Here is a 22,833-nt window from a genome sequence, read left to right as displayed (position 1 = left end):
TCACGACAAGTGATGGAGCAGCCATCCCCCAGCTGTCCTACCATCCCCCCTGCTGCTGTCATTTAACGCTGTGTCACATTGACAAGGCTTTTTTTGTTTTGTTTTTAACATTCATCTCGTAGCAGTCGTCCAGGCTGAAATCAGAACTGCTCATACTGACTGCTCTCTGCCTCTTTCTCTCTTTTCCAGAAAGAGCAGCACAGGAGAGGGACCCCGAGAGGGAGAGCTGGAAGACCTGCATGAAGACGAGCCTTCTTGAGTTTTAATGGTGCCACGTCAGCAGAGCTTTGTCTTCATCCTCTTTGCTTGAACCGTTTTCACGCTCACCCCTTCTTCCACACATTTCCCTCGAATCAGTGACACACTACAGGCGTACCATCCCACACACTGGAGAGACTCGACGTTTAAAATCTGGTACATCGCTTGTGTTATCATTCAGACTTGTATGCTCAAGCTTCCTTTCTCACCCCATTTTCCCACCATCGTACTTCCCCAGTGTGGAGTCCCTGGGCACCAAGTTTTGATCTTACACTGTTCCTCGTCTTAACCGCTCAACCACTCACTGTTACGTCTGGCATCAGTGAACCGATAAGAAGGGGAACTCTGCTGAATTTCTGGATCATTAACAGCATTAACAGAAAGACGTGAACATGTTTGGCAGTTTTTTTTCCCACGTTGGAGTGTAATACCAGCTGACAAACTCAGATTTTTGTTTTTTTAACCAGTCTGCATGATGAATAGTCGAGCGTCATCGTCAGACTGTCAGTGACCACCTGTCACAGCCATCGCCAGCCTGGACAAGAGAAAAAAACCCTCTTCCATAATCAGCATGTAAATTACACCATATTGTTTCTACAGGGCTTTTAATTTATGATCAATGAACAGTCGTTTTAATATTGTACATAGATGTCTCGAGGTGTCGTCAGTGTTATTGTCTCACAGCCCTGTTCCCTGTACATGTGCCATCAGTAGCTTTTTACTCGTGAGTCGGGTGATAAAGGTCCAAGTCCTTCCTGTGCTGCCTTCACTGTCCTCAGGCCTGACTGGCTGGACTTCTCCAACGGGAAGTAAAGGAAGTCAGCTGTCTGAGGACGATCACACACAGCGACACGTTTCAAAGGGACTTTTGCCGCTGTGTGATGCGTCCATTATCTTTGTGTTAGGGCTCATGTCACACTTCTGTGTTCCACGTGTTGTTTGTCCGTCGAGTCCCGTCTCTAACGTCGTCTCTTTTCTATGTGATGTGACAAAACTGCCACATTTCGCAGCGTATGTTATGTCACGTTGAGTGTGAATACACTGAAAGCAGGATGTATATTACTCCTATTGCCTGTCCTTTGAATAACTCCTCTTCCAATTTAGCATTTATTGTTAACCAACATTCTTGGACGCAGAGCTGATATAAAGGCACGAATAATCCCATTGTCCAAGTTCAACATCAATGTGTTCTCTTATAGAAGAAACTGAATCTGCTCCTGCAAAGTTATCCAGGCTAAGGGACTGTAGAACATTACCATGGGGGAGAGGGAGTCGGAAAAGGGGCAGTTGATGCCATTTGGTTTGTTTAAATGCAAATTTTGGACAAATACTATGGCTCTCTGTGCAGTTAATTGAACTAAAAGACCAGAGCATCTTAACAAAAAGTTGCTTTTTTAAATAAGTCAATAAATAAAGTGAATATAATTGTCAGCCCATTCTGTAATTCAGTTTCAGCCTTTTGCTTTGCTCACCATTGGTGGCTATTGTGAATTTTATTATTCCATTAATGTATATTTAATAAATATAGAACGATATATTAATAAAATATAAATCAGATTTAATTTCTGTTTGATTAGAATCATAAAATATTAATAATGCAATGGGGTTTGCGCAATTGTGCACTTTTAAAAGCTTTAAAAGACTGAACCACCTCTCTTCACCCCAGTAACTGTCATACAGTCCCTCACGACACTAATGTGCCTGGCTGACCTTTTGAAGATCCAGGTAGCCTTGGAAGTTCGTAGAGCTGCAGGGGCTAGTCAGTTAACATGCTAATCCTGTTAGATCACAATGGAAAAAGAAAATGTTATTCATTTGCGACTTGAGTGCTTTGTTTGCTTTCCAGGTGGTCAGCTAATTTAAAAAAAGCCTCATGTGTGGGTTGTTTTGTCTCCGCCGACTCAAATCAATGGGAACATTTCTGCCTCCGCTGCAGCTCTGCCTCAGATAAATGTTTACATAACTCCATTTGATTCCTCCCTCCTCCTCGGCCTGGTGCGTTGCTCTGTGAAAGGAAGCATGTTTGGCCATCGGAGTGCTCTGACCACTTGAACCGCAGTGAAAAGAAGCATTTCAGTGTCATGATTAGGGCCCCGCTGCCAACAGCAACAACACTTCCACATCCACTCGAGCGCCGGCCCCAGTGTGGCTGATTAGAAACGCGGAGTGCAGCGTTTTGCATTTCCTCCATTAATCTTGCCCTCGGTATCCTCCAGTGAGGGCTGCTAATTCAGGCTCAGAGAGGAGAGGGATTGGTCGAATCTGAATAGGAAAGCATTTCACATACTGCTGCTGAGCCTCTGTGTTTGGGGATTAATGTTCACAGAGGCGGCGGCTTTATGCATAAAAGCCACTAATGCTGTTGACAAAAAAGTGTCAACTTAATTATCATGTGAGTGATGGAGAATGTAAAGCTTTATATCTTTTTATTTTCTGGGCCAGTAAAAGATCTATTTGTAGATGTTAAATGTATATCTTAATGTCTGATTGCCTGAAATGTCATATATTTGTAACGAGGGCTTATTGTCATTAATTTAATTAGTTTTGTTCCTTCTCTCTGCTGAGGATGATGGAAGTGAAAGAAGCCTGAGGTCTGTTTGCAGAGTAACCTTCAGTGAAGGGCTGTTTGAACCAAAAAGTGTAAAATGTTGTGTAATATTTTTACAGTTTAACACTTTTTTTATTTTTAATGTTTCCAGCTTTACATTTGTGTGTTTGTACGGACATGTTTTTCAGTGTCAGAGGTGCAATATTGTTGTCGTCTCTATCATCAGTGCATTATCGGCTCATTCCCCTGCTGTCAAAACACTGCTACAGTACTGCTTCTATTTAAATATTTGCACTTTACCACTTACAGAAACATATTAAAGTTATTGTGATTACAGTACATAGAACACTACTGGTACCTGTTCACCATTTAACACTGTACAGTTCACGATCGAGGTTCACCTGTAAAAGACCATATCTGCTGTGTATCAGTGTGTTCTCACAGTCTCCTGTGCTTTTTAAAGCATTGCTCTTTGATATCAATCTGCATGTCACAGCATTGCTACGGGGGTTTTGACTTCTTTTTTTTTTTTACAAATGAAACTTCAATGTTTCCATTTTCCGGTAACTTATTCTCCCATCTGTGTCAAAATACTGTAACAGCTGCAGTAACAGCTGAGATTGCTTTTGAATAGTTGTTTTTCTCGTGCATATCCATAAAATAATGATGTACAGTATAACTGGGGCAAGGGACTTCTGAGTTTTACTGCAGAGATGATGTAAACTCCATTACATGAGCAGGAGCAGCTTGGAATAGCAGCGTTGTGTTCAAGATCATCACTGGCGAGACGGTAATGAAAGATGAAAAATAATGTTCATAGTTTATTTACTTTATTTCATCTTGATCATCTTTACCTCTACAGTGGTCGTGTTTTCTGACCTACTTTTCTGTTGCTCACTTAGTTTTAAAGAGGTCATATTATGTTTTTTGGGTTTTTGCCTTTCCTTTATTGTGTCATGGAGCATTTTTGTGCATGTAAAAGGTCTGCAAAGTGAAAAAGTCCACAGAAAACACTGCTCCTGCACTGCCTGAAACGCCTGGTTTGGAGTCGAGCCTTTACTTCTGTAACTTATGTGCATCACTATGTAACAGGCGTTATATAAATGTATATATTATAAAATACATACACTCCAGTCAGTCAGCAGACATACAATTGCTACTGCTGTAGCCGTGTTATTTTAGATCACACTACCTTGCTCGGCATGACCTGCCCTACTCTGCCTCTGATTGGCTGCATCCTGCCCGTTAAGTAATGTGCATGTGCAACTCTCACCATAGATTGAACAGAGGCGAGATGTCTCACTCGCACAGTAAAATGGAGTGTTGACACAGTGTGAAAAGCGATGCTGCAGCAGTGCACCATATGAGAAAAATAATGTGTTTTTTGAAAATTAAACTATGTAAACCTATTCTGCTAGGACCCCCGAATAAAAGTATGAACCTGAAAATGATCATAGTACGACCTCTTTAAGGATATATCTACATTTTCTAAACAGATTTAATTTACATTTGGTAGAAAATAAGACAACGTGCTGAGGGAGAGATGTTTTTGTTGCAGATTACATTACTATGTGGCCATTTTGAAAACCTTTTACACCCAAGTTTTAATGTTGTAATTCCTGAACTGATTCTTTTTTTCAGTCAATTCATACAGGATCTGTTTACCTCTGCAGACATTTCAGCAATGTTTTCTGGTTTTGTGAAAACCACTTCTACACATTGTTGCCAATCTTTTTAAAACTTAGATAAAAAAAATGTAGTCATACCAGTCATAACTCTGATGCAATGCACAGTTGCAACTTCATTTAAAGAGGCAATTTGTGAGATCAGATGGCCAGAATTTATGTTAAAAATAACTTGAAGTAACATCATCAACAGACTGGGAAGAAACAACAATGTTGACATTTATGTCTGTGTTGCAGAGATGTCTACTGAAGTTAGCATGCTAACAAGCTAGCTCCAGCCTGTCCTGTCTCTTAATACCACTATGTATCAGCAAGAGCCTGGAAGATGTATGAAAAGTTGTTTTTTTAGTCAAAAACTGAAGCTTTGGGAAGAAGGCCGACCCATCCTACAATCCTATAAGTGTCATTATTTGATGAGTAGGGATTGAGACTCAAAAATCTACTTTTCTGACAAATAGCACCTGAAGTGCCACAACAACTAAACAAAACAGACTCACAAAATGTCAAGACAGGAGATGTTTTACACCAACTTTCCACAAACAGAAAAAAAATAGACTTTCTCTCTTTTACCAAAGAAATTGCCTCGTTAAATCAGTCAAACTCGACATAAATGGAAAAACCCACCAACAGTCTGGGTTTGTTTTTTCACTATCACCACCGGTTTGGTCAAAATAAATCCTCAGTTCACACAGGAAGATGTCGTCCTCTGCTGATTTCCGACTCTCCCTCACTCCTCTCCGCCTGCTGTGTCTTCTCATCCCTGTAGTCATAGTCTTGGTCAGAGCTGCTGTAAATCAGCTCCCAGCTGTACCCCCTGTCTTCAAACTGGCGGCTGGCGGCCTCTGAGGCTGTATTCAGTCCCAGTCTGGTGTCCTGCTGAGTCCAGCGGGAGGCCAGCGTTGACTGACTTCCCTGTCATCGAGGTTGCAGTGCAGGCAGACTCCTGTCAGCTAGTCTGACTCAGTGGATGTAGACTGTTTGTGTGAGTCTGCGGTTTGCCACCTATCTCAGGCCGCGTTCTCGTCCCTCTGGCTTTCTGTGTGTACTGTTTTCACTAAAGGCAAATCCAGTAAAGTGTCACAGTATTAAGTGGTAATGCTGCCCCCTGGGGTTTTGTAGCTTCCTCCAAGTTCTGGCCATTTCTCACAAATTAGACCTTTAAATGAATAAAAAAAATTAAAAAAAATAAAATAAATTGCCTAAAGGTTGTAACTTAGTGATGACATGTATGATTCTCTTGAAATTCATCACAATTCAAGCCCACACTTAATTATTCTCCAAAGATAAACACACTTTATGAGTTTTGATCCACATATTGGACGCTATTTTGAAACTACCAAATGTCTTGGCAGAGGTCTGCTCAGTGTAAATGGTTTCTTGCTCAGAAACTGTAGTGAGACAGAAAAAAATCAATGGCAGGAAGTGAGCGACAGCGACCGATTCCTCATGATTTCAGGTCATTATTATGTCCAAAGGAGGAGGACTGAGGGAGTGAGTGTGTACATAATGTGAAGTCAGGGACGACTGTGTGATGTGTGTTTTGAAGGTGCCTGCTGCCTCTGTGTTTCTGTCTCGTGTCGTCTCGTGCATGTCTCTGAATGTACTCACTCGCCTGACGCTCATACAAAAACAGAAGCATGGCACATCCCTATTGAATGCAGTTGTTACAATGTAAATATGTACCAATATATATAAAGAAGCTATTTTTTGCATGCTTTTTGTACACCTAGACATAAAGACAATAAAAAATCAACCTGAAACCCTTTTTGATTTCATGTTTTCCTGTGAGACAAAAGAAAAAAGGCCCGTTATGGTACTGTACATCATTTATTTAATTCAGTTGTCGATCACAAAGTGCACACAGGATGAATCACTCCAACAGTGGCACATCATTCGCACGTTATCCGTGTGTATCTTGCTTTGACAAAGACAGTGACAGAGGTAATGGACGACTTGTGTACACACACGAGCGCTGATGTGCCAGAATCTGTCACCTGCACGGATGCGGAGACAATTAGGAGGTGGAGGTTACACCCAGAGTGTGGACAAAAGCAAACCGAGCTACACCCAAAAAAAGTACACAGCTTAGCTACACTAGGGCTACGACAGTAGGAGTCACAGTCTCTCAGAGGGGAGGATGCTGCCGGAGGTCGAGAAGAAGAAGAGGAACGTGGAGCAAAGTCATTTGACTGTGTCCTCTCCAGTCCCAAGTCCATTTGTGTAAGTGTGTGTGTGTGTGTGTGTGTGTGTGTGTGTGTGTGTGTGTGTGTGTGTGTGTGTGTGTGTGTGCGTTGTCTTGCAGGGTTCCAGTGCAGCACACCTTCAACGCAGCACCTTTGAATTTTTCTCCCAAGTCACTTCTAGACAGAAACAGATAAATGACACATCAGACATCACAGAAATGAAAGCAAAGGCCTCTTACTCTTTAAAAAAAAAACTTACTCTAGATGCCTCAGTCTCTGAGCTTCCTGCCTCTGAATCAGGGTCCTGTAGGGTAAAAGTCAAATCCACAGGACAGGAGACATTTAGACCTCTCGGGGTAAAGACACAAAGGTTTCTCCTCATCATCACATGAAAGTATACATTGAAAATAAAAACATCTACTCTGGAGTCTAGACTTCTGCACACACTCACGTTGGACTGGTCAGTGCCTTGGGCTTGTCTTGCATTTGCTTCAAGGGTGTAATAGACGCCTGTGTCTAAACCAAGCGACTCGCTGTCATGCTGTAAATACAAAACGTCCTGCCTGTTTCAGTAAAAGACGGAAACTGTCTGGGGGAAGGATGTAAGGAGATTTCATCTTCTATCAGATTAAAGGCTGTACTGTACCGAGCATAGATGGTCCTACACTGGCCATGAATGTTATGGGAATAAACACAGCATTAATCTGATGGTGGCTGAAGGTTGCAGCTACTCCTGTGTGCGTGTGGGGGTGTCTAGATATGATGTATGAGGCATTCTTTCACAAGGACTGAGATACATCCATAAGATAAAGAAGGTCTGGTCTGTGTCTGTCCGGACTGTTGGTTACTGTTAAATGCGTCTGTGCTGCCACCTTGTGTTCAAGTTAATCTCACATCACAACAGAGTCTACATCAGATACACAGTTCATACGCATCATAGAGCTTACCTGAGCGTGTGTGTCTGTGTGTTTGAATTTCATGTTCTTGTAAAATTCTCTTTTTGGGAGCAAATAGAGCAGCACCAAGTCACACACTACAGTGGCCTGAGAAAGAATCAGAAATGTTTTAGTTTGTATACAAATCATTTGACAGACAATGAATAATGATGGAACATTTTATTTTACACATCTGGAAAGTTTGTGGTAATTCGGTGGTAGTTACCAAGCAACATATTTGATTTTTGTATTATTATTTACCCCCAAATTACTTAATTACTTATTAATAGTTACCTCAAAACTTCATTAATACATTTCCAGGAAACTTCCAGATGGTTTCTGCTTAACTTCCCAACTTCCCCTCAGCAGGCTAATAAACTGAAGTGAGTTTCTGCAGTTGAACCTCAAACTAGTTTCTGTCTTACTTCCGCTCAACAGGCCATTCAATCAAAGTTTCTGCAGCTTAACTTGTTGTTAGTTTCTGTCTAACTTCCCCTCAGCAGGCCACGACATTAAAGAAAGTTGTCGCAGCTTAATTTCCAACTTGTTAGTCTAACTGCTGCAGGTCAGCACATTATAGTTCATTCTTTAACCATTTAAATTGATTATGAAGTTGTATCGGTCTGTAATTAGCAATTTATGGTGGCTATCTACAGAAAAATTGCCATTTAGGAAAAAATATTTCAAAGTTGGACCGATCTGCTGAAGTGTTAGTAATTGAAAAACAAAATGTACTTCAGCATACTGACCTTCAGAATTTGGGCTGAAACTAGTTTAAAAATTAAGCTGCAACAACTCACATCAGTTTAGTGGCCTGCTGAGGGGAGGTTAGACAGAAACTAGCTGGAAGTTAAGATGGAGTGAATTAAATAACTTACATCTGTGTATGAACTGATTGTTGGACAATAGCAGATAAATCATGTTGGGGTCATTTTTAATACATTTTGAAGTGAGTATTGTGGTCATTGGAGGATAATTTCAGAGATATTTCCAATATGTCACCTGGTAATTATCACCTACTTACCATGAAATTTGCGATCTGTAAAATGAAGTGTTATAATTATTTTAGGTAATTATGTATTTCATACCACTCCAAAAATGCCCACTCCGGAGCCTATGGCAGTCAGTGTTGGGATTATGTCAAACTTTCTTGCCTGTGAAGGACAGAGAGCCGATCGTTTAAAATTCCTTTCGACTATCTCTCAAGTCAGAAATTAAAATAAATCAAAATTGTATCACTTACCAGTGACTGCACAATGATATCAATCCTGATCCCAAACACTTTGAGAAGGGTTCTTTTCTGAACGTTGGCGTCCAAATAATGCTTTGCGTACCTGCGAACAGCCATGGGATGTATCACAGGATGTCACATCGAATGCATTTGCCAAAGCATTTGGTAATCATTTATATTTCCCACACGAGGTGTTATATACGCTCCACTGAACAGAGCCTGACAGGCTGGCTCCCTGCTTCCAGTCTTTATGCTAAGCTAAGCTAACCTCCTGCTGGCTCCAGCTTCATGCATAATGCACAGTGGTGTCATTCTTCTCATCTAACTCTCAGCGTGAAAACAAATATGCGTATTTTCCAAAATCTCAACAGCAGGGCTAGAATCAAGAAGCATATCCGCAGGGTAAAAACACCTGAGTGTCTTTTTTTACTCAGTGAAGTGTACAGTATCTACACACCTGAAATTGAAGCCCACTGACCCACTGGTTTTGTCTGACTCATCAGGGTTTCCATACAAGCCGTGGAAGTTGTACTTTGGTTTACAGTGTTTTAAATCCACATCGAAGTTACACGTCCAGTCGACCACAATACCAATGGACCCTCCCTGTCAGGACACAAGCACATCATACGTGACAATAATATGTACAGCTGTGATCAGTGGAATATAAATCTGCCTCTCCACCAGTGTAGAGCTGATGCAGCGGACTTACCTCTTTGGCTATTGTTTCGAAATTGAAGCCAGACAGTTTAACTATGTCTCCCAGTCTGAATATGGGGCACAGCGGAGCCTTCTTTGGATCATGAAGGCATTTGCTGATGTAAGCATTATCAATACCCTCCACCAGGTTACTCCTGAAAGCACAAGAGGTCGTTATAAAACCAAGCCATACTCTACACAGAGCCATTTTAGCATCCAGGAAAATGTAATAACATTAAATTGCATATAATAGATGAAGGGCCATTCTTGTATATGGTCTACTCAGGCTGTCTGCATGATTTTTTAAAGGATTTTTTTCATCTTGGCGCAACTGAGTCCAATAATTTAGTTAACTGACCATCTTCTAATTACTTCTTTGTGCAATTAAAAAAACAAAGTCTATTTCTAGCTTCATTTACAGCATGACTGAAATGGATGCTAGAGGTGATTTTGGTAATTAAGTATTTAACAGATTTTTTGGGGTGTGACATTTTACATGCCTGCTTTTACCAGTAACATGAGTTTAAACACCTGGCACAGCTAAACGTTCAAACTTAAAGGTTCAATGCGCAGGACTTTTTAGGAAATGGAATATAATATTCGTAATTATGTTTTCATTTGTGTTTAATCACCTGGAACTAAGAATCATTGTGCTCATGTTACCTCAGAATGAGCCTTTCATATCAACAGAGGATCTTCTTTCCGAGAGTCCACCATGTTTCTACAATAGCTCAGAATGGACAAACCAACGTGCTCTAGAGAGGGCCTTTCACAATTTTTGTATTTTTAGTATTCACCATAGAGAAGGGTGAGATGAGGTGTATTCAGCTGGTTGCGATCTGCAATGCTAGATGCTACTAAATCCTACACAATCCTACATAATCTGCCCCTGACAGGGACACTCCAGTGACTTTGTGTCACACTTTATAAAGTTTGAGGACTTTGAGAGACAGATTACAGAAAGAAAAATCTAAATTAGTGCAGTTGAAGCTTGAAAGTTGGATGAAGCTTTGTAGTCCACAAAACATTTTCGGGATCTTCACAATAAAACCGCGTTGCAGAATTCTCCTAAACAGCTGGTGACTTGTTTTAAAATGTAAAAACAGCTACATTTACAAACGTACCTATTATGTCACTGTTAAACCTTCACTAAGCTTTTCTGTTGCTTTATTAAGATTCATACATGTTATTATGCATTTATTTGCAGTTAACTAGGCACATTTCAAGTGTGATTTGTACAACTAGTGCATCTCCTGATCCATTATTCAGTTTTTGCTGAGCTAAATGTAATTTAATATGAATGAGGTCCATCACCTTGTGACCTGAAATAAGGGGAACGTAACAGAGTTTTTGATGAACAGCGTGTAGTTCTCTGCAGACATCAACAGAGGGGGGCTGGATGGAAATGAACAGAAGAGAGAGGGTTGTGTCAAATCCAGTACGCTGACAAGCAGAAATGATCACTGATGATATTTTTTGAAATGCATCTAATCCAGTCAACAGCACAGATTTACTACAAAGACAATCATCACACGCATTACAAGTCAGTATCAGTTTGCGTTCTGAATAATTTCCACATACTCTGGTATGTTGTGATCATTCTCAACAGGACACCAAGCCAACACCTCACAGGTCTTAGTGGCAGGGACACACAGTCCTGTCATTTGTCCTTGAAACAGAAACATATCTCATCAATAGAGACGAAACTTAAAACTGGAGCAAGCATTAGGCAAAAGTAGAACATGTGTTTCGAGCAGCAGAAAGAAAAAAAAGGCGTGGGCTTTAATCATCTTATCTTGAACTAGCATCAAACGCAGCAAGCGAGATATAAAAGTGAAGCAAAGCAAGCGCAGCAAACTAGCTGTTCCCCTTATCTGGCCCCCGACATGTCATTTCTTTTCCATGTGCTCCGTTGCTATCAGTCTCTCTGATCGTGTGCTGCATGAGTTCACAGACAGTTCTCCAGCAGGCGTTTGGTCACTCCGCTTCGGTCTCCGGAGCCCACCAGTCTGTTTGGCCACGGGGGCGCCCCTCGTGTTTACTTGTCTACAAGCATCGAGACAGCACGCCACATCTAAAGAGATACCAGCACCTCAAGGTGAATTTGACTGGTCGGAAACAGACAGATCTAAAGCTTCGGCTAACATTGGTCTTTATTGAAGTTGATGTGAGTCACAGAGGACTTGAAAGGCTCAGGATTTAACCCTGGGACAGATGGAGGACAATAAATTTATATAACTGCTCTTTGAACTGGCAATACTGTACATGTTTGGACCTATTAAAGCAGCTCCTGTCCCAGTGGTTATTTGTTTTTAATGTCTCTGTGAGCTTATGATCTGTGGCACCTCCTATGTGCAGGAGTTATTGTGACGTCTGCGCTTATATATGTACATGCGTGTGTCTACTTGCTCAAGGCAGGGTTTTACTTGGACGCTTCCATGATCAACATGCCATAATACGAACACACACACTGTGTGTTTGGTTGCTACGACGTGCTGGACATGATGTCTAAATGTTTACCTTAGCAGTGACACTGATGTTTGTATTTTAGTTTCTACCATGTGATCCCATCCTACAGCAGTTCTCAAGAGCCACAACCCATTTTGCAAATACACTCACTGATCCACAACCTGACACCATACCTCAGCGCATCATCGACCTGCCTCTGACTTTAGGAGGTTTAAGCATGAGAAGTTCTGTCTCTGGCGAAACAAAGCAAGATAACACAAAGCGAGAAGAGTTGGACAGATGTGAGTGTGGCCACAGACGTACAGAGTGAAGACTGCTAAAGGTCACACACTGTCAGGCCGTCAGGATTTACCATGTCCCGTACGTTTGAAACTCCCTCCTTCACAGTCGGCGTTTGAGGTACAGTTGTGCTTGCCAGGGAGCTGTTATACACAAGAGATCTGGGTCAGTGTGTGTATACAACTGTGGAATGTGGATGTGAGGAAACCAGAACATTTTACACATGAAAACAACAATTTGAAAATAAGGTTTTGCATTCATTGTGATATTTGGCAACATGCAGAAGCTGCTCGTGAGGCATGAAAAGTTGAAAAAAGTTATTTTCTGTCATCCCACACTCAAACAATTACCCAATTATGGAAACAGTCTTGGAATGAGACACAATTTCCGTTTTGTTTTACTATTTATGGAAGTGCACTAGTTGGAGGGAGAAGGAGAAAAACAGGGGAAGAAGGAATCAGTGAGAAGGGGAGAGGAAAAACAAAGAATTTCACCGACCTCTGGACATTTTCCCATTTTCTGACCTTCGGTTATGATGTAGTTTGTCATCACCACAAAAGATGAGTCTCCCTGAGGTTTGAGATAAAAAGAAGTAAGGCATTCATTTTTTAAACAATCTCATTTAGGTTATGAGGTTATGCAATAAGGGATGAGCTGTTATCCAACACATGTTAACTTTATTGTAGGCAGCCTGTTAAACATTAATCAGTTGTAACCTGAGACTGACCCTGCTGATAACTCAAATACCTTCAAAACAAAGCACCTTACATCCCAAAAAGTCACATTAAGCCATGTTTAGTGTGTAATGTGTGGGATTATCCTTTGAGCATTTAAAGCCACGTGTGACATTTTACTCACTTTGTGTTTCAAACCCCTGGCAGAGCAAACCTTCAAACTTAAAGGTGTACTCTAGTGATTTAATGATGCTCTTTTATAACGTTTAGGGGATTTCAGCAAACAAATTAAAAAAATAAAAGACAAATTCAATGCTGCCGAAGCTGCGATATCTTGACTTGTAGTTCCTGGTATGAGTCGAGCTCCAAAAACACTGGATGCTCTACTGTTCCCATAATGCAATTCAGTTAAGTCTTTCAATGGTTCTTACCTGCCTCATATGTTTTCACATCTTTTAAACTCAATGCCCAGGGCAAGTTTTCTGTCACATCTTTTAAGTCTCAAGCCTAACGCAACGTGACGTGAACAGAATTATTTTCCTTAAACTTTAGACTGCTTCTCCAGAGTCACAGAAGACATTATACAACTGTTTTCTTTTAGCTTAAAGGAACAGTTCAACCTCTTGGTAAAAAAAATGTTTTGCTTTCTTGCTGGCAGTTACATAAGAGGATTGATGCCACTCTCGTAATTGTATGTTAAAGGAGACATATTATGCTAATTTTCATGTTCATATTTGTATTTTGTGTTACTACCTGAATAGGTTTGCTTATGCTCAAAGACATCTGTTTTCTCATACTGTCCAGTGCTGCCGCACTGTTTTCTTCCCCTGAAAGACTCTGTTTTAGCTCCTGTCTCTTTAAGACCCGCCCCCCCCTCCTGAATACCTGGTCTCCTCTGATTGGTAAGCTCACACATGCCTGACCCAGCACCACTAACAACAACAGAGCAACTCTGCTAAATCAATTCTTACGTGCCAAACTAGCAGCTCAGCATAAATAATGCAAATATCTGACATGGTGATGTCATAGTGTGATGTCACAAAGTTGCGGTTTTTAAGGCGGGACTACTGAAGAGGCGTGTCAGGAGCAGTGTTTTCTGTGGGAGAGTGGAGCTTCTGTTGGTGCAGACTTTGGGCTTTTTAACTTTCAACGTACATGCACAAGAACATATAAAACACTAACATGTTTCCCCTGACTTAAGCTAAGCTAAGCTAGCTAGCTGCTCGCTCCAGCTTCATACTCATGCACAGACAGTGTAATAAGGCATTGTTCTCGCTAGATCATGTAGCTGCAAAAAGCTAACACACTGCTAACTGCTAATACATGTATAATAAAATATGTATTAATCTAAACAAAGCAACAGAAAAGCTTAGCAAAGGTTTTTTGACATAGAAGGTAAATAAGTTAAACTCCATAAATGTGTTTGTAACGCTATGCATTCTTAACAAGTTTCCTATTAGTGCCTAAAACGTCTAATGATAAGCGATATATAATAATTATATATATATATATATATATAATAATACATATTAATAATGTTAATCTGTAATTTATTGGACTTATAAGGGCCTTGCTCCCAATCAACTAACACTTATAGCTGCCAGCACTTCCAAAAGCTCACTTATTAAAGGAAACCAATTACGCTTTTTAGTTTTTTCCCTTTCCTTCAGAGTGTTATATATATATATTCTTATGCATGAAAAAGATTTTGAAAGTTAAAAAGCCTAAGGGGAGCTCCTCTCTCCCACTGAAAACACTGCTCTTGAAGTGCCTGAAACACCTTGTCAGTAGTTCCACCTTTAATTCTGTGACTTGGAAGAGACAAAAGAGACAGGAGCTATAACAGAGCGTTTCAGACAGAGGGGGGATACAGTGCTGCAGCACTGGACAGCATGAGAAAGCTGATGGTTTTTGAGCTTTGAAGCATGACTCAAAATAAAATGATGAAACTGAAAATGAGCATAATATGTCTCCTTTAACAAACAACACTTTGTGGATTTATGAGGTGTAATGAGGTGTAGTGAGGTGTAACAGCTCCATTGTTTGATCGGTTCAAAACGACAAGCTGTGGTTCACTGAGGTTTACTCTCAAGTAGCCAGAACTGTAACAGGGTTATGTGATGCACTATGTCTTGGCAGCGAGCAAGAACTTTCTGGATGAAATGATTTGAGAATCAATTAGCTCTGAGCTGTTTTCAGACAGAGAGCGAAGCAAATTTCTGCCTCACGTCACTCGCACAAATTTGACTGCTGGACTGTTTGTGCCGTCCATGTTGATATGCCCCAAACAGCCAGTGTACCAACTGTACAGACATTAGCTGTAAGCCTGCTAGCGATGGATGCAGCAACCATGTCAATGGTGGTGTGTGTTTGTGTGTGTTTGTGTGATAGCTCAGCTCTTGAACTCAGAACTCAGAGGAAACTCAAGTTCCTATTCTCTGCTTTATCCTTTCTCTCTCATGTCTTTGCATCAATTTCACGCTACCCGCGGGCAAATTCACTGCAAGTCACGTCCTTCCTTTGACTTTGTATGCACTCACACCGCCTTTAAAATTTGCTTTGCATCCTGTCACAGTTAGAGGTGCTGGTGGGAAGATTTTGGTACATCTGCATAGAGTCAGGCACGCAGCTTTGCCAGGTTGTATGCTAGGCTAAGCTAACCACCTTCTGGCTGTATTTAGTAGACAAATATAAGAGTTGTATCGACCTTCTCATCTAATTCTCCGCAAGAAAGTCAATAATTATATTTGCCAAAACATGGAACTATCATTTTAAATTAATGTATATATATTAAAGGATAAGTTCACCCAAAACTGAAATTCAGTTAATATCTGGTCACCCCAAAAGTAGGGTAAAGTTGTAGTCCACAAAACATATCTGGAGCTTCACAGCAGGATGTTCTTTTGAAAGGTTGTAGGCGGATTTTTTCCCCCCTAAGTTTTGTTAGTGCTTCTGTTTTTTCTCGCCTAAATTTTTTTATGTAAAAATAGGCCTGCAGATGACCTGTGGCCACAATTAGCTGGATAACACAATGTGCTTAGGTGGAAAAACAGCCGATCAAAGAGCAAAAGGCATAAAACGACATAAACTTGCATAATTTCCATTAATAATTTCAGTTTATGGCTTTAAAAACGTATATAAACTATATATTGCTGGATATGAAATGTCATTGGCTACATGATGCATCAATCATCTGGAGGCTGGCGTGGAAGTGGCTCAGGAGAGAGGAGAAAGAAGAGTGAGTGGGTCACTTGTCTACATGATCACTCATTGGCTGTTGTAGGTTCTAGGGTGGGCATAGGAGCTCCAACCACAGCAACCGTAATTTATTGCTTGTTTGTTTGTTTTTTGACATTTTGCCACTATCTAATCATAAAATACTGTATTTTGGACTAAATATGTCACTGAAATGGATCTACTGGACATTTGGGAATAAGAGAAGTTGGAGTTTGATGCATTACTGAAAAACCAGGACACTTTATTGGTGAGTTGGCAAATCTTACATACATATACACACATGCTAGTGTGTTAGCTTGTTAGCTTGTTTGTTTGTTCATTGTACCCTGCTGTTGTGATTTCATTTTGAAATGGTTTGCACGAATAGAATCCCGAGAATCTAAGCTTTCTAACGATGTATTGCACGACCATTCACTTAAATTGAAGCGTTATCCTACTTGATCAGCTGTGTTTGTATTGTTTTGGTGAAATAGCCTGAACCAGCTAGCTTAACAGGTTAGGAGTGCTGTGAAGCTCCAGAAATGTTTCCTGGGTCTAAGAAAATTCACCAGACTTTCCATCAGCATTGGGGTGAGTAGATGGGTGAAACCATCCTTTAGGCTTTTTTATGTTCATGGGAATTTTATTTACATAACACGGTATCATTGATGATGTTAAAAGAAGACAAGATGCCGGAGGCATCAATATGCAACTTTTTAGAGAAATGTGAGTTTATTGTAACAGACAGGATGTCATATTCAGGGTCGTTCTCTCAAACTAAACTACACTCCATTAAAACAGTAAAACAATGAGCGTCTGGGGATTACTCGCAGACAGTGAGGTGGATTTCCGAACAAAGACGAACTGGCAGTTGATCAAAGCATGAGACCAAAGGAACCTTTTCATCTTGTTGGTTGGGTTTAATATACCAAACCAGGTCACCAACCCGCTCTGAATATCAAAAGGCCCACACCCAGACCTCAAAGCAAACATGACAATCTTCGCTGTGTCTCTCTCAACAACACTTTAGGTAAATACATTTGAGTGTTCCTTTTGACAGCTTGTTTTCTCTGCTCTTTTATAGGATGCACGCAACGACTTTGGGTAAGTAAGATAACTTGATGTTGACAGAGATGGGTTATCAATGTGTCGTCATCGATTGGATCTGGCATAAACTCTAGCCAACACGGATGTTGAAGAGGCATGACTAAACCTTGATATGCATCACGATCTGACCACGAAGCAGGCCTTTTTAACGTTTCTCATCTGACTCAGCTCGATGGTTATTCACTCTGACAGTCTGATACATGGACTGTACATGTTGACTTCATGACATCTGAGTGTGACCCAGATTTACCATAATCCCAACAATGGTCAGTGACTGAAAACAAAATTTAAGTCATGTGAGGAGTACATGTTAAATGTTCCTGCATGCATGAAAGGCCTCCTCACCTGAGGCGGGAAGACGTAGTCGGCCACGTCCCACACTCTCTCCGATCCGTTCACGTTGGTGTAGCCCACTCCCTTCATTTTGCTGAAGACGGAGCTCACTGCCGTGTCTGTGGACTGGTAGCCTTTCTCGTAGATGAACACCCACCTGTGTGAGACACAGAAAGCATCCTGTCAGGCCTATCAGCACCTCAGAGTCTCCCTACACCCCAGCCAACCACCCAACGAACCCCACAGGCAAGGACACGCAGCGGTGATGTCGATATTGTGCACGACAGTGGCACGTGCCAGCAGTATACCTCGCAGGGACACGTGTGCAACCGATTGTGGTTGTGTAATGTAATGTCACAGTGGTCGTACTCATCACTAAGATAAATCACACATATGGAATCTCAGGATACAGACTTTTACTAATATTTATTTCTGTGGCAACGCGCCAGTTTTAAAATGTGTTACGTAATGTGTTACGTGTCTGTTGAGTTAGTGGAAGTGGCTCAAGCAGAAAGTAAATACAATAGGGTGTAACATGGTTTTGCCCTTGAGTAATAATGAAACTTTCACACAGACCCACAGATTGTATCACTTTCGGAATCTGAAGCTCACGTAAAGATATCAGCTTCCACATTTATCAGATGAGACAGATGCAAACCATCCTCCTCCATGTCTACTGAGTGTGATAATCAGCAGTTGAAAGGAACTAATTCAACTTACTGTAATTAAGTACAATTTAAAGGATAAGTTCACCCAAAAAATGAAAATTCAGACTTCATCTACTCGCTCTCATGCCAGTGGAAAGACTTGTTGCCACTTGTGGCTCCTTGTCATGCTTCAGATATCTACGACTTATAAGGTGTGTAGGAGTCTATGAGTGTGCAGTTACACTAAAATCACGTTTCCCCTTTTCGATGTCCCAGATGGTTTCAATTACGTAACCGTTTGAGGCCCGGTGAGTTAAACGTAGTCAGTGTTCCTCATAAAAAGCAAAGATTAGAGAAGTGTCCTCATCAACCGTCTCACGACCCCTCACACTTACAACAATTAAATGCTGTTTACACATTACACAATAACAATCTAACTACAATAATATATAGGGCTGCATGATGCATATGGGACTGAACAATGATTGGCACAATACAGTAGGTGGCAGAAGAAGAAGAAGAAAACAGTTGTTTATAGTTTTTAACGTAACAAACTACGTAATATGAAATCATCCCTCTCTGCTCACTATATCTGAGCCTTTCTTACCCTCAGGTGTGTATAAACTGCAGGGTACTTGAAAAAACAAAAATGGGAAATTATCAGTTATATTATTGGTTTTGGCCATGAGAAGCAGCTAATTATCGGCATCAGCTGAACAAAAATCTATATCTATATATATATATCTATAAATCTATATCATGTATCCTTCATAATATAGCAAGTACTTTTACCTTTCATACCTTAAGTACATTTTCCAATAATAATTCTGCACGGTTACTTAAAGGCATTGTACGCAGGATTTGTCACTTGGTGTGTCAAACACACCAGGTTGAGTCAACAATTCTGGGAAAGACAGTTGATTGTCACATTTCCAGATCATTAATACTGACACTTTGGCTTGGCAAGCCACCAACTACTGGAGTCGGTATTAACGGCTTGTGAACGAAACTCAACAAATCAACAGTCTTTCTCCAGACTCGCTGATGCATGGAAACGTCCAGAACACAATAAAATATTACAGATACAGACACCACCACACCTCTAATGGGTCATAAGTGATGACTAAGAGGGATTACTTTTGTGTGAGTCTATACATGCACAGAACACCTTTAAGTTGGATTTTGAATGCAGGACTTTTACTTGCATGTAGTATTTTTACACTGATTGGAGAATCTGAGCACTTCTGCACCACTGGAGATCATTTTTTCAGCATTTTTTACTTCATAGGATGAATGTTAAATATTCCTATCCGGGTTTGTTCAGGTTATGAGGACCACAGAGAGACTGCAGTTATGTCGAGGTGACTCCAGAAGAACAAGTCCCTGAAGTGAACCCTCTGTCACATAAAAGGATTGCCATCAGGCAAAACTGCAGCTTCACTCTCAAGTCTCTGACTGTGTGTCTTGCCAGGAAGTAATGGTAACAGCTGGTGTGCGCTGAGGAGATACCGTATGTACACACACGCACACGTACATGCAGAGCTATTTTATATAGGGTGTGAAAAGCAATTACCCCCTGGCAGGACGCCTACAGGACAACATTTATTGCAGCATACGTTCATTTGTCTGAATGAAAGCAACTCAGGGCAACACAGCGAACGGAGACATCTTTTAAAACAGTGCTGAAATAAAGTATGCATGGTGAGCTAAAAGCCACAACTTCTATCAGTTTGGCAAATCAAATTATGCACGTTGGAGCTTACATTCAGGAGGACGGGGCAGAAAAAATAGAGCACATTAATGGAATAAAGAAACCCGTGAGCGTGAAATAATGGAAGGATCCTCCAAAACAGCAGTCTAAGTGAGATCTGTATCTGCTCCGACAGAAGGAGGCAGGGAGGAACGGAGGAGGCTGCTGCTTGATGTGCGGAGGGGCTTTTCTTCTTCTCTACCACACTGTGGCTCGGAGATTAGAGTTCATTCTGCACCCCAACGAGAAAAGAAATCAAACTCCAACGAAACGTGAAATGCAAACAATGGATTGGCATTTTTGTCAAAGTGACGAGAAAGGAATTAATAATGGAATTGTAATAATGGCTGCCGTCCTCTATTGAATGAGTCTTTTCTTTTTGAAGAGATTTATTTTCACACATCAAATATTTTCTAAACCAGTCACGGGATGTTTTGTGAGAGATTTATGCGGAGCACCATCTGGTATGCGTACTCCCAAACTGTAGCAGGCCAGGGATGTAATCATCTTCCATTTATGAGAGGAAGAAAAGTTATCAGGTGAGGTAATAAAAGCACAAAAATATACATATTAAACGCACTGCCAAGAACTATAATATGTGATTTGTTGTGCTAAAATTGAAAAAGTAAAACAGCAGCAACAGTGTTTGTGGCAAGGCTGGGGTTAAAACTGAAGTCTAATATTCCTGACAGGGCAGCCAGTGGTTCACCGGTTCACTGCCAGTGCCTGAGATGCACGCGCTAACTTCTCCTCCGACCTGACAGCCGGCTGCTCGGATCTTGAAGAGGAAGATCTAGACAGCTTTATAATCACATCTCCCTCCATGCCCATCACAGGCCCTAATGTGGCCTGATGGCTGCAAAAGGCAGGTGACAGGACAGAGCAGTCTTACAACCAAAACCAAGCCTTTGAAAGAAACCCTGGCTCTTCTCTTTTTTCTTTATTTCAGCTACCTCAGCTTAAAGGGGCACTGCGTAGTTTTGAGATAGATCTTCATTGACTGTTTTTTTTTTATGCCTAAACAAACTGAATAAACCATCACTCTTTGTTTTCATGACTGAGTAAGCAAACTGACCTTAAAGGACAACACAGCTTCATACTGTTTTACTTTGTTTATATGTGGCGGACCCTGCCACCTTTCTAGCTTCAAACAGTGTTCTGGACCTTATTTTCCTCTGAGAACAGCTTGTTTATTCACTTATGGAAAAGATACATATTTCTGAGTTCATTAATGAGTTGGAATTTCTTCTCCAAAACTACATAGTGCCTCTTTAAGATTACGCAGCGTTTGCAATAAGAGAAACGATCATCCACATGTCATTTCTTTCGGCCTGCCTCTGAAGCTTGTCAAGATTCAAGCACGAGACGTGGACCAGAAAGAGAAACCAACTGCGTGCCGCTTCACATCAGCCTTCTGTTTCACTCTTTGTTGAAAGTCAACCTTGCCATTAGCGGAAGAAGATTCCCTCACATTCGTCTTTCTCTGTCACATTATTGGTCAAACGTCACCAGAACAAAAGGTAACACATCTCCGTCTGCACCGTGTGGCAGCGAATTGGCCAGCGGTTGATCTTTATCCGTGTTAGCATATGTCTCGACGTGTTCATCACACACAGCTCCTCAGGTTCTGCTGCTCAGAGGTGCAGACACACACAAACACACACACACACACACACATGGAGCACATACACAAACTGCACATGAGTAATTTCATACTAACAAAATACCCAGATGTGGTGCAGTGAAGTGAGATTAGACTGAATTTCCAGCGAACGACTCCAACGTGTCAAAGCAAGTGTGTGTTGATAGCGTGCGTAAGTCAAAAAGCATGCTGCTTCCTTGTCTCGACTTGAGATGGACAGATAATAAAGCTGATTGTGCCATCACTTAATCGGTCATTGCTCTTCTCTTGTTTGGTTTACACAGCACCTGTGTCAACAGTGCCTGGCAAGTTATGATATGTATCCCTGACCCTTTGGTAGCACCCTCCAGAAGTCACATAGAAAAGGAAGTCTTCCTTCTGAAAATGATCTTTTTCTAATAATCTGATCAGTATGTGATGCTTTTTTTTATCATGCAGTGCAAATGAAGGCAACAAGGTTGTGTCACTGGAATTGTTGGAATATCTAAGGTCACTTTTTGCACCAGACTGTCACTACATGCAAGCTGAAACATGCAGAACAATGCAAAGCCCCCCTCTGCACTCAAGTCTGCCTGTTGCCTCTCCAAACACCAAGCACATTTTTTCAAAAATAAAAGGACCAATGTGTGGGTCTTACCCAATGATGTAAGCCAGGACCCCCAGCTGGATCAGGCGACACACCACTCCCACCCTCCTGTTCCTCACCAGCACCTGGCGCGGGGTCTCATACTCAAAGAAGAAGTCGGAGAGGGCGTTGGTGATTTGGCTCTTCATCGTCTCTCGGCGGCTGACCCACAGAGGGGAGAGGAGGGGTCTCTCTCTTCACCCCACTGGCATGCAGCTCCACTTCTTCTCCTCCTGCCTTGTTCCTCACTGGTGGCAAAAGGTCCACCGCCTCCTCTCATAAGGAACGTCTGACGCGTTTCATGAGAAGTCCTCAAGTGTAGGACTTCCTCCCTCCCACGCTGCTCAGCCCTCTCTCTCTCTCACTCCCTCTCCCTGTCTCTCTCTCTCTGTCTCTCCTCAGGGTCAATCTCCTTTCGGTCCATCCCATTTGTCCATCTAACCATTCTCACCGCTACACCCCCTAGCTTTTCACTGCATCTCTCTTCCCTTCTTCTTCTTTTTTTTTGATTTAGAGACAAAACATTTTTTAGGAATTCACTCTTGTCCTGTTTGC

General features: G+C 41.3%; 2 protein-coding genes across 6 annotated transcripts in view; one reads left to right on the top strand and one right to left on the bottom strand.

Annotated features, from left to right (window-relative positions):
• camkk1a (calcium/calmodulin-dependent protein kinase kinase 1, alpha a) overlaps positions 1–6,251 on the top strand; it is a 70,360-nt gene extending 64,109 nt beyond the window's left edge. Inside the window, exon 17 of the mRNA XM_073479722.1 lies at positions 190–6,251. Within this exon, the coding sequence (XP_073335823.1) occupies positions 190–259 (70 nt within the window). The 3' untranslated portion in view covers positions 260–6,251. The remainder of the gene's footprint in view (positions 1–189) is intronic.
• Positions 6,252–6,299: 48 nt separating this feature from the next.
• p2rx1 (purinergic receptor P2X, ligand-gated ion channel, 1) lies at positions 6,300–22,578 on the bottom strand. 5 transcript variants are annotated; one of them, XM_073479211.1, is made up of 14 exons: positions 22,291–22,578; positions 17,627–17,771; positions 12,783–12,854; positions 12,358–12,427; positions 11,118–11,205; positions 10,851–10,931; positions 9,550–9,691; positions 9,298–9,443; positions 8,853–8,943; positions 8,698–8,763; positions 7,622–7,717; positions 7,126–7,215; positions 6,934–6,978; positions 6,300–6,851 (listed from the first exon to the last, which is right to left on the bottom strand). In XM_073479211.1, exons 1-14 carry the CDS (start codon positions 22,425–22,427, stop codon positions 6,846–6,848), a joined length of 1,275 nt encoding a protein of 424 aa, XP_073335312.1. In that variant the 5' UTR covers positions 22,428–22,578; the 3' UTR covers positions 6,300–6,845. The 5 variants fall into 5 exon arrangements, with proteins under 5 accessions (XP_073335312.1, XP_073335311.1, XP_073335309.1 ...); XM_073479210.1 differs by having other exon boundaries at positions 6,761–6,851; positions 12,783–12,859; positions 17,632–17,771; positions 22,291–22,521; XM_073479208.1 differs by having other exon boundaries at positions 6,761–6,851; positions 6,934–7,215; positions 12,783–12,859; positions 17,632–17,771; positions 22,291–22,521.
• Between the last annotated feature and the right edge of the window lie 255 nt (positions 22,579–22,833).

The sequence above is a fragment of the Pagrus major genome, chromosome 13 (genome assembly GCF_040436345.1).
Source record: "Pagrus major chromosome 13, Pma_NU_1.0".
Taxonomy (NCBI): Eukaryota; Metazoa; Chordata; class Actinopteri; order Spariformes; family Sparidae; genus Pagrus; species Pagrus major.
The sequence above is the reverse complement of the archived record's forward strand: the minus strand, read 5'-3'. Positions and strand labels throughout refer to the sequence as shown.